The sequence below is a fragment of the Centropristis striata genome, chromosome 10 (assembly GCF_030273125.1).
Source record: "Centropristis striata isolate RG_2023a ecotype Rhode Island chromosome 10, C.striata_1.0, whole genome shotgun sequence".
Lineage (NCBI taxonomy): Eukaryota > Metazoa > Chordata > Actinopteri > Perciformes > Serranidae > Centropristis > Centropristis striata.
The window spans coordinates 34,918,515-34,930,517 of record NC_081526.1 but is presented as its reverse complement, the minus strand read 5'-3'; the positions used below and the strand labels follow the sequence as shown (position 1 = coordinate 34,930,517).

General features: G+C 44.4%; 2 protein-coding genes across 2 annotated transcripts; one reads left to right on the top strand and one right to left on the bottom strand.

Annotated features, from left to right (window-relative positions):
- The first annotated feature begins 3,505 nt into the window (after positions 1-3,505).
- LOC131978640 (trace amine-associated receptor 13c-like) lies at positions 3,506-5,344 on the top strand. Its single transcript, XM_059342350.1, has 3 exons — positions 3,506-4,060; positions 4,112-4,314; positions 4,534-5,344. Exons 1-3 carry the CDS (start codon positions 3,506-3,508, stop codon positions 5,342-5,344), a joined length of 1,569 nt encoding a protein of 522 aa, XP_059198333.1.
- Positions 5,345-9,353: 4,009 nt separating this feature from the next.
- LOC131978639 (trace amine-associated receptor 13c-like) lies at positions 9,354-10,702 on the bottom strand. The gene is made up of 3 exons (XM_059342349.1): positions 10,640-10,702; positions 10,386-10,558; positions 9,354-10,164 (listed from the first exon to the last, which is right to left on the bottom strand). Exons 1-3 carry the CDS (start codon positions 10,700-10,702, stop codon positions 9,354-9,356), a joined length of 1,047 nt encoding a protein of 348 aa, XP_059198332.1.
- Positions 10,703-12,003: the final 1,301 nt, after the last annotated feature.

Sequence of the window (12,003 nt, the reverse complement as noted above, 5' to 3'; positions counted from 1 at the left end):
ACTGCAGATCCGCTGCGTAATGAGTCCGACGACGCATGGCCATCCGACAGCCCTCCAACACTTGCGCAGAGCTTCTATTTTTGTCGGACGACGGAGCACGGCGCATAAATTCAGCACAGAGCAGATCGTTCGGGACAGGAAGTCGTGCACAGACACAAAATACAACATCCGGTATATTTTCTAAATAAAATACCTCGGGTTCACGGCGGATCGTATTTCATAACTTGAAGACCTGAAATCAACAGGTTAGAGGTTTTCACTCGTCTTTTCACCCCACTGACACCGCTCACTCCGGTGCTTGTTGTAAACAAACAGAGATCGCTAAGGCTTGTTAACAAGAGGCTCTCGTTAACAAGTCGGCCGACCTCGTTAGCGCTCGTTAAGACGGAGTCGCTGGATTTGTCTCCAGTCATTAACGACGAGATGTTGATTATCTTCCAGTTATATCAATTGATTAGGCGTGAATTTGCGAGATCTCGTGCGTCCTCGGGACTACGCTGTCCGCAACAGCTCCGACACAGACGGATCCGGTGTGTGTTGACGGACTGCGGAGATACGCAGCCGTTGCGGACAGACCACTTTCGGAGTCGTTACGCATCCAGTGGAATCCCGGTGTCAGGCAGCACTCGACAGCCATGCCACACCATCTCAAATGTCCGCTCACTCTGCGTGTCTCCACAACAAGTTAGCCCCCAGAGCGATTTAGAGACTCTGGAGGTGACGTATGGTTTTCGACGTCACTAACGGTGCACAGAAAATGCTCATAAACAAAGCAGCATGGCTAATTATTATGCACAGTGTCTCCGCTGACATAAACATAGTGATCGTGAATTAACGGTACGCACTTGTTGTAAACAAACAGAGATCGCTAAGTGAACACACCCTGCAGCAGCAGCACATACACACTGTACTGCTACAGAGCTAACTGTAGCTAACTGCCGCTAACGGCGGCTCTTCTTAACAAGCCGGCCTCCGGCTTGTTAACGGCTCGTTAAGCAGAGTAAGAAGGAGTCGCTGGATTTGTCTCCAGTCTTCTTCTTCTTCTCCGGCAGACTGTACGCTTTCCACCATAATGCTGCCCTCTCCTGTCATATCCAGATCTAACTAACTAAGGGTTTCTGGTGTTGTTGTTTTTTAACATGATTGAAAAAAATATATTTAAAAAATCCCGAGCCGGATTTCCGGCACCATGCCGGAGGTCTTCAAGCCCTGCAATCCTGTGGATCGCTAAACTAATATTTAGTTGTATGACCACAATTTTTTAGAACTGCTTCACATCTGTGTGACATGGAGTCAACCAACTTGTGGCACCTTTCAGCTGTTATTACAATCCAAGATTCTTTAACAACATTCCAAAATTAATTTACATTTCTTGGTTTTGCTTCAGAAACAGCATTTTTCATGTCACCCCACAAGTTCTCAATTGGATTAAGGTCCGGGGATTGGGCTGGCCACTCAATAACATCAATGTTGTTGGTTTGGATCCAAGATTTTGCTGGTTTACTAGTGTGTTTGGGGTCATTGTCTTGTTCAAACACCCATTTCAAGGGCATGTCCTCTTCAGCATAGTAGGAGAAACATGCCCATATCATGATGCTGCACCACCATGCTTCACTGTCTTCACTGTCTTCACTGTGTACTGAGTTTGGGGGTCGTCTCACAAACTGTCTGTGGCCCTTGGACCCAAAAAGAACAATTTAACTCTCATCAGTCCACAAAATGTTCCTCCATTTCTCTTTAGGCCAGTTGATGTGTTCTTTGGCAAATTGTAACCTCTTCTGCACATGCCTTTTTTTAACAGAGGGACTTTGCGGGGGGATTCTTGTAAATAGATTAGCTTCACACAGACGTCTTCTAACTGTCACAGCACTTACAGGTAACTCCAGACTGTCTTTGATCATCCTTGAGCTGATCATTGGCTGAGCCTTTGCCATTCTGCTTATTCTTCCATCCATTTTGATGGTTGTCTTCCGTTTTCTGCCACGTGTCTCTGGTTTTGCTTTCCATTTTAAAGCATTGTAGATCATTTTAGCTGAACAGCCTATAATTGTTTGCACCTCTTTATAAGTTTTCCCCTCTCCAATCAACTTTTTATTCAAAGTGCTGTTCTTCTGGACAATCTCTTGAACGACCCATTTTCCTTAGGCTTTCAAAGAGAAATGCATGTTCAACAAGTGCTGGCTTCATCCTTAAATAGGGGCCACCTGATTCACACCTGTTTTTTTCACCTAATTGATGACCTCACTGATTGAATGCCACATATTTTTGAACACACCCCTTTCAACTAATTACCCAATTGTACAGCCTTAAGAGCGTGCATATCACGAATGCTGGGTCTTGTTGGTTTTCTGAGAATCTACTGCACCTACTGGTACCTTGTTTGCCATGTAGCAATAAAAAATATACTAAAAACCTGGATTAATCTGGTTAGTCACATTGGACTGCTATCATTTTGAACACTACTGTATGTGCCGCCTTTCTTCCTGAAGTCCACAATGAGCTCTTTGGTCTTCCGGAGAACCAGATTGTTTTCAGCGCATCTCTCTGCTAGATGCCGGACCTCAACAGGCCGGAAGTCATTGAGGCTCACTGCCTTGGAGTGTTTTGGCACCGGTACGATGGTGGTGGTTTTAAAGTACATGGGGACAGTTGCTTGGGCCAATGACAGGTAGAATATGTCTGTCAAGACCTCAGCTAGCTACCCCGCACAGGCCCCGAGCATGCGTCCGGGGGTAGCATCAGGGCCAGCAGCCTTACGTGCAATGATCCTGCTCAGTGCAGCACACATGTCGGTGGAGGAGGGTGTGAAGGGCTGGTGGTCTATGGTGAGCACAGTCTTGATGGCCGCCTCCTGGTTGTCCCTCTTAAAGCGAGCATAGAAACTGTTAAGCTCGTCAGCGAAGAACGCGTCACTGGTTGATGGTGTGGTGTTGGAGGGCTTGTAGTCAGTTATGAACTGGATTACCTGCCACATGCATTGGGGGTCAGGGTTGTTCCTAAAGTGCTCCTCAATCCTTAGTTTGTGGCTGTGCTTGGCCTTCTTGATGCCCCTCTTCAGGTCAGCTCTGGATGAACTGTAGGACTGAGCATCACCTGATCTGAAAGCGGTGTCTCGTGCCTTCAGCAGTAGGCGGACCTCTTTGTTCATCTACAGCTTTTGGTTAGGGAATGTAGTGATTCGTTTGAGGGTGGTAACACTGTTAATGAAATCCAAAACAGAAGAGACACAGGTGTCAATGTCCGTGTGGGAGTCCAGTGTGGCCTGGGTGGCAAACACACTCCAGTCTGAGTTTTGTCAGTCTGCTCCCTCTGACCACACTTTGACGGTCCTCACTGAAGGTTTTATACGTTTCATCAAAGGTGAGTGCTTTGGCAGTAGGTACAAGGCAGATAACTGCTGCAGGAAAAGTTCCCCGACACGGAAGTACTCTCCCGTGCCGGCTTACCGAGCGCCTACACCCTGCTCCGGAGAGCTCAGATCAGGTGGGCAGGCCACCTAGTCAGAATGCCTGACTCCCGCCTCCCAAAGCGCCTGCTGTACGGGGAGCTGGAAGACAGAAAGCGCTCCCAGGGCGGCCAAAGGAAACGATACAAAGACACCCTGAAAGCTTCCCTAAAGAGTTTCGGCTTCGCCTTATCAAACTGGGAAGACCTGGCCCTCAATCGCCCCGCCTGGAGAGCGGCTGCAGGCAGTGGTGCTTTGGCCTTTGAGAAAGCAAGATGCGAGGCCGCCGTCAAAAAGCGCCAGGTCCGGAAGGCCAGAGCTGCACTCCCTCCACCAGACACTGGCATTACATGCGATATCTGCGGCAAATCTTTCCATGCCCGAATCGGTCTGATTGGCCACAGGCGGACGCACCGCACTTGGCCCCCAATGAAAAAAGTGATGTCCTGGTCGTCGTCGACTACGACGGACGAACGAAGGGCACGCCCCGCCATCATCAGGCCCGGAGGTTCCAGACCACATTACATCAGAGGGGAAGGGCTTGAGAGCGTAATGAACATGCAGAGGAAAAGAGACGTCAGTGTCACCATGGAGAAATGGGCAGGATGGTTGGAGGTGAGATGAAAAAAGGCTTAAGTCAGCTTGTCAGAAAGCTTTGGCCAGAAGACAGATCAGCTGCTTCTCCTGTTTCTAAAGACGGAGACGATGGAAGAGGCTGAACTCTGTTTTCCACAGCTCCTCAACTCCTCCTGCAGGAGACCAGAGCCTCCTCACTTTGACACTGTGCTTATTTACCTTCTGCTGGCCTTCATCGCTCTGCTCACTGCAGCTCTCAACCTGCTGGTCATCATCTCCATCTCACATTTCAGGCACATAACCGTCACAGCAAAATGTTGTTTCACTTGAATCTCTTTTTACTTACAGGAAAAAGAGGCTTCAGACTTGCATATATATCTGTTAAACTTTATATTATTATAAACTTGTTGCAGGTCCATGATTTGCTTGTTTTTAATCATTGCTGCTTTTTGCACAACTACTACGGATATTATTGCTGATACTGTTCACAATGAAGATATCTTTCACTGCAGGCAGCTCCACACCCCCACCAACCTCCTCCTCCTCTCTCTGGCTGTCTCAGATTTTCTTGTGGGGCTCTTTGTGATACCGGTTGAAATCCTCATGATGCAGACCTGCTGGATGCTGGGTGACCTCATGTGTTCGTTGTATTATCTTATTTCTTTTATCATAATCTCTGCCTCTGTGGGGAACATGGTGCTCATATCTGTTGACCGCTATGTTGCTATATGTGACCCTCTGCATTACCCCACCAAAGTCACTCAAAAAGTTGTTAAAATATTAGTTTCCCTGTGTTGGATTTGTTCTACTTTTTATGGGATTATCCAATCATATGAAAACCTGAAGCATCCAGGCAGGTACAAATCCTGCTATGGAGAATGTGTGGTTAACATTCCAGGACTTGTTGATCTTATTGTTAGCTTCATTATTCCTATTGCTCTCATAATAGTTATGTATATGAGAGTATTTGTGGTGGCTGTGTCTCAGGCTCGAGCCATGAGATCCCACACTGCAACTGTCTCACTCCAGCACTCTAAGACTGTAAAAGTTAAGAGATCTGAGCTGAAAGCAGCCAGAACTCTTGGTATTCTTGTAGTTGTGTTTCTGATGTGTTATTCTCCATATTACTGCATCTCTCTCACAGGTCACAATATCCTGATCGGATCGTCAATTGAGGCCTTCATGGTTTTTCTGATTTATTTTAACTCCTGTTTAAACCCCGTCATCTATGCCTTTTTCTACCCGTGGTTTAAAAAAACTATTAGACTTGTTGTTACTTTTCAGATACTGCAGCCTGACTCCTGTGAAACTCAGATACTGTGAAAAAAAAGACACAATGGAATGAGTAAAAAGGATGCTGTCTTTATGTTGAACATATCTATATCAATGCAAACATGTCTTTATGAATCTTTATTATGTTTATATTACATATTACATTCTCTAACAAAGTTAATCAGCAACCCACAGAGAAAATAATCATTAAAAATATTTGAATTGTGTTTGACAAGTATACTTCAACCAAGAACCAAAAAAACTATCAGACAGGTATAATTAATCTATAAAGAATGTGTAGTGAACTTTACAAGGCCTGTTGACCTAGTAATCCATTTATGACATGAGTGTTTGTGATCGCTGTGTGTCAGGCTGAAGCCACGTGATCCCACACTGCAGCTGAATGAGGTGTAATCAATGATAATGATAATCGTTTTCAGGTAAACTTTCTGCCTGACAAAATGTAAGAATAACTATGCACCAATTTAACAGTCATTACTTTCACATCTTCCACACATCAGTTCTATTGTCAAACCTGAAGTCTTTTTGAGGGGAAATGGAGGGAAGGGATGTGTGACTTAATTATTTTCAGTGCACTGCTTCATTTGTATGTTAACCCTTTCGTGATTGCTGACTATTGTCCACAATTCCATTAAAATCATTGTCCCAATAAATGTTACAATTTCATTTAGCAGAGCTTTTGTCCAAAGCTGCCAACATTGAGAATTAATACAACACAAGCAAATATATGCCACAGGTTCAGTTTGTGCCCAATAGGACGTAGATGCTATAAGGCACTGCACATGGCCAATGCAAAGAGGAATTTAGTGTATTCTAAATGCTTACGAGGGACTCAGCAGATCAAATGGAAGTTGGAAGTTAGTTACACCATTGGGGAACTACCGAGGAATAGAGTCGTGCATGAGACGTAGGACCCTTAGTGGCGGTGGAGCCAGATGCCTTTCGCTGGGAGAGCGTGGTGAGCGGGATCCATAACAACATTTAAAGATTCAGAGAAATCTCTGCATGCAAGGTGCAAGGCTGAAACCAACATTGGATGCCTGTGATGTTTGTCCACTCAGGCAGCACTGCATTATAAAGCAACATGATTGTAGTGGTGCAGTGGTTAGCGCTCTTGCCTCACAGCAAGAGGGACCCTGTTTGGAGTTTGGATGTTCTCCCCGTGTCAGCGTGGGTTCTCACTGGGTACTCCGGCTTCCTCCCACAGTCCAAAAACATACATTTAGGTTTAATTGGTGACTCTAAATTGTCCGTGGGAGTGAATGAGAGTGTGATGTCTGTTTATATGTCAGCCCTGCAATAGTCTGGCGACCTGTCCAGGGTGTACCCCGCCTCTCGTCCAAATTTCAGCTGGGATCGGATCCAGTGACCCGTGACCCGGTTATAAGCCGTTAATGGTAATTAATGAATGAATGAATGATTCTTAAAAAGGATATTACTACATGGGTCCAGGAACAGGGCTAGAGCTCATCTGAGATGGACTGACACAAAGTGGGCTGACGAGTCCACATTTAAAGTTGTTTCTGGAAATCAAAGACGTCTTGTCCCCAAGGCTAAAGAGGAAAAGGACCATCCAGATTATCACCAGCACTAAGTTCAAAAGCATCTGTGATGGTATGGTGGTTTGGCCAAGGATGTGTTCAGGGGTGGAAAAGACCTGCTGACTCGTGGATATTGTGGAACAGTGGAAAGAAAACTCTCAGTGTTGGGATCTTGCCTCATGTGAATTTTGGTTAATTTGTGGATTTGAACCTCTCAAAATGGCATCTGGGCTCTCCATTTTGGTTCTCTGGCAAGAAACCTCCCTCTCTCCTCCCAGGATGCCTGGTGTTTACGAACCCTAGCTCTGACCTCTCACATCATGAAGGTCATGGAGAGACTGGTCCTGGCACACCTCAGACAGCTGGTGTGCCCATTACAAGACCCCCTACAGTTCGCATATCAGCCCCGTGTTGGGGTTGATGATGCAATCATCTACCTGCTGCAGAGGGCTCACTCCTCCCTGGACAGACCCAACACCTCAGTCCGAATCATGTTCTTCGACTTCTCCAGTGCCTTCAACACCATCCAGCCCAGACTGCTGAAGGCCAAACTGGAGAACACACAGGTGGGTGCTCCCCTCATCAGTTGGGTCAATGACTGTCTGACGAGCAGACCACAGTTTGTGAAATTACAGAACTGTGTGTTTGATCGTCTGATCAGTAACATCGGCGCCCCCCAGGGGACTGTACTTTCCCCCTTCCTCTTCACCACATACACTGCTGACTTTCAGTACTGCACTGAGTCGTGTCATCTGCAGAAGTTCTCTGATGACACGACCATTGTGGGGTGTGTTGAGGGCGGAGGGGAGGCTGAGTACAGGGACCTGGTGGACCGCTTTGTGAAGTGGTGTAGGGAGAACCACCTGCAGCTGAACGTGAAGAAGACGAAGGAGATGGTGTTGGACTTCAGTATAAATAAGCCCCTGCCCTCTCCTGTCAGCATCGGTGGGACGGATGTGGACATGGTACCTACCTACAAGTACCTAGGTGTCACTCTGGACAATATACTGGACTGGTCCACCAACACTGAGGCCGTCTACAAGAAGGGCCTGAGCCGGCTTTACTTCCTGAAGAGGCTCAGGTCCTTCAATGTCTGCAACAAAATGCTGCAGATGTTCTACCAGTCTGTTGTGGCGAGCACCATCTTCTTTGCTGTGGTGTCTTGGGGGTTGGGCATCAAAGCAAAGGACGCCAACAGACTGAACAAACTGGTCAGGAAGGCGGAGTCTGTTGTTGGCTCTAAGCTTGTCACCCTGGAGGAGGTGGTGAAGGACAGGATGCTGGCAAAACTGCTGGCTGTCATGGACAATCCCTCTCACCCCCTCCACAAAACACTGAACAAGCTAAAGAGCAGCTTCAGCCACAGACTCATTCAACCCCGCTGCTCCAAGGAACCATACAGAAAGTCGTTCCTTCCTTCTGCAATAAGACTATACAATTCATCTACCTCTGCCAGAACCAACATCACTGAAATGCACTATGTCTAAGCACGACACATTACTATGTTATTAATATTATTACTATTATTATTATTATTATATATACTGTTGCTGCCATGACTATTATTACTGTATACTGTAATATACTACTATTATTATAATACTGGCCTTACCAGCCTTATTTATCATTATTATTACTATTATTATATATTATATAACATATTATTTTATTTTATAATTATATTATTTTACTTATAATTACTTTAATTATATTTTTCATACAGCTGATCTTGACTTCTTGTTTTGTAATGGAGGCCTGTGTGAAAACATTGTGGAAATCAGCTGCTAACAAGGTCCATATCCCTTGGTCTTTTTCCTCCTATTTGTGTTAAATAAAGTTATTACTTAGCAACTGCTTCTATCCATAGAAATGCTAAGAAAAGGTGCCAAAAATTACAACTTTAGTCATTTTCTCTTTAAATTCAGGAATTTTCTGTTGCCCCTTAAGAAATATAGAGCTTATAATGCAAATGGACATCACTGTAAAACTAACACAAAGTCATGTTGGCTTGATTAACAAAATACTAACATAATTGGCATTAGTATCTTATCATTTCAGATGCAAACAGACTTGAATCAAGCTTAGTAAAATGAGAAAGGAAGAGTTTTACTGAGAATGATTATTATTATCAGCATTGATTACACCTCATTCAGCTATAGTCATGTACAGAACTGTGAAGACAGCAAATATAGAACTAGGTCAACAGGTCCTATAAAGTTCAATTTATATTCTTTATAGAGGAATTATACCTGGCTGATTGTTTTCAGGTTGTTAGTTAAAAAAGCACGACTCAAATCTTTTCAGGGATTATTTTCTCTGTGGGTTGCTGATAAAATTTGTCAGAGAACATATGTCCTGCATTTTCTGTCTCAGGAAACAAAATAACCAAAAACCTATAATGAAGATTTATAAAGATATGTTTGCATATATAGATTTGTACAACTTAAAGACGGCAGTCTTTTCACTCATTCCACAGTTGTTGTTTTTTTTTTTTAACTTTACAGTATCTGAGCTTCACAGGAGTCAGGCTGCAATATCTGAAAAGTAACAACAAGTCTCATAGTTTTTTTAAACCACGGGTAGAAAAAGGCATAGACGACGGGGTTTAAGCAGGAGTTAGAATACATCAGAAAAGCCATGATGACTTTAGTTGAAGACCCAATCAGGACATTGTGACCTGTGAGAGAGATGCAGTAAAATGGAGAATAACACATCAGAAACACAACTACAAGAATACCAAGAGTTCTGGCTGCTTTCAGCTCAGATCTCTGAACTTTTACAGTCTTAGAGTGCTGGAGTGAGACAGTTGCAGTGTGGGATCTCATGGCTCGAGCCTGAGACACAGCCACCACAAATACTCTCATATACAGAACTATTATGACAGTAATAGGAATAATGAAGCTAACAATAAGATCAACAAGTCCTGGAATGTTAACCATACATTCTCCATAGCAGGATTTGTACCTGCCTGGATGCTTCAGGTTTTCATATGATAGGATGATCCCATAAATAGTAGAACAAATCCAACACAGGGAAACAAATATTCCAACAACCTTTTGAGTGACTTTGGTGGGATAATGCAGAGGGTCACATATAGCAACAAAGCGGTCAACAGATATGAGCACCATGTTACCCACGGAGGCAGAGATTATGATGACAGGAAACAGGGAATACAAGGAACACATGAGGTCACCCAGCATCCAGCAGGTCTGCTCTATGAGGATTTCAACCGGTATCACAAAGAGCCCCACAAGATAATCTGAGACAGCCAGAGAGAGGAGGAGGAGGTTGGTGGGGGTGTGGAGCTGCCTGCAGTGAAAGATATCTTCATTGTGAACGGTATCAGCAAAAATATCTATCGTAGTTGTGCAAAAAGCAGCAATGATTAAAAACCACAGCAAATCATAGACCTGCAACAAGTTTATAATAATATAAAGTTTAACAGATATATATGCAAGTCTGAAGCCTCTTTTTCCTGTAAGTAAAAAGAGATTCAAGTGAAACAACATTTTGCTGTGACGGTTATGTGCCTGAAATGTGAGATGGAGATGATGACCAGCAGGTTGAGAGCTACAGTGAGCAGAGCGATGAAGGCCAGTAGAAGGTAAATAAGCACAGTGTCAAAGTGAGGAGGCTCTGGTCTCCTGCAGGAGGAGTTGAGGAGCTGTGGAAAACAGAGTTCAGCCTCTTCCATCGACTCAATCTTTGGAAACAGGAGAAGCAGCTGACCTGTCTTCTGGCCAAAGCTTTCTGACAAGCTGACTTAAAGATTTCTTCATCTCACCTCCAACATTCCTGCCCACTTCTCCATGGTCACACTGACGTCTCTGGTCCTCTGCATATCCATTACACTATCAAGACCTTCCTCTCTGATGTAATGTGGTCTGGGCATGTTGGGAGGGGTTAGTCTACTGGTTGCAATATATATATACACCAAAACAAATACTGCATAACTGGAAAACTGACATTCTTGCATTGACATGAAATTGTTAACGAGATCACAATACAGAATCCTGTCAGAAATTTTGCTGCTTTCAAAATAAAACAATGCGCAGTTCATGCAGCCTAAAACTACTTCACATCAACATTACGTCTTGACCGCAGGCACCAGATCAGCAATGAATCAATCAAAGGGTCTCAGAGGGTCCAGGCATGAAAACGGGTCAGGGGTGAAAAAGGTGAGAAGGGTGCGCGAGGGGCGACGTGGTCTCTGGGGTGGGGGGACTCTAGGGACTCTAGGGCCCCTGCTCCTGCGTTGTTTTTTTTGCAACCTGGGTGCACATGGGGGAAGGGTGGTTTGGGGGTTTAAGTATTGTGCAAGCCATTTCATGCCAGCCTGTCACTGAGTCTAACATTTACAGTATATATGGTAAGGGCACCAAAATAGCTTACAAGAAATAGGGGACAATCAAAACCCTTTTCAAGGGATAGTGATCATTTTTTCCTTTTTTTTGCCTGGACCACCAGTGATGCCACATGTCTCAGCCTTGCCCTCTTTTCTCCTTCAGCAGTTTGTTTCTTGGCCTGCTGAGCACTGCCAGTTGCTTGAGAGCCGTTGTTACGTATGCTCGCGCATCAAGTGGATATATGAAGAAAAAAAAATCTAGCGAGTATATAGGGCGTATACCTGCGTATCACATAGACTACACCACTGCTACTAAGGTGTTCTCTAGTTTAGCCTTATTGATAGAAAGTTGGACCACTTCACCTTCAGCCTTGCCAGTCCTCTCACCTCAATAGCATCCACACGTCCTGGAAATACAAGTTATAGAGAATTTTAAAAAAGCAATATAATCAGTGTTTCTTTTCTGTGATTTACCGTTAGCTTTACAAACTCAAAGCTAACTTCAGTAACAATATCTAACTAACAGTAGCGTTAGCTAATCATTTTCCACCGGAGCTTTAGCTTGCTAACAGTTAACGTTATGTTCTCTCGCTGTGTTCAATGACTCAATTCATCTAGCTGTAGCTAACGTTAACTCAGCCTATGTCAACAGAGCTCCTGGGTAACTTATACCAGAAAATATGAAAATGATTGAAACCATCACTCACCAAATTCAGTCCGGTAAATCCAACTTCCAGCTTCTGGTGGTCCACCTCTGACTCCTCGATGTGCACGCTCTGGTGACGATGGATATCACCACGCAA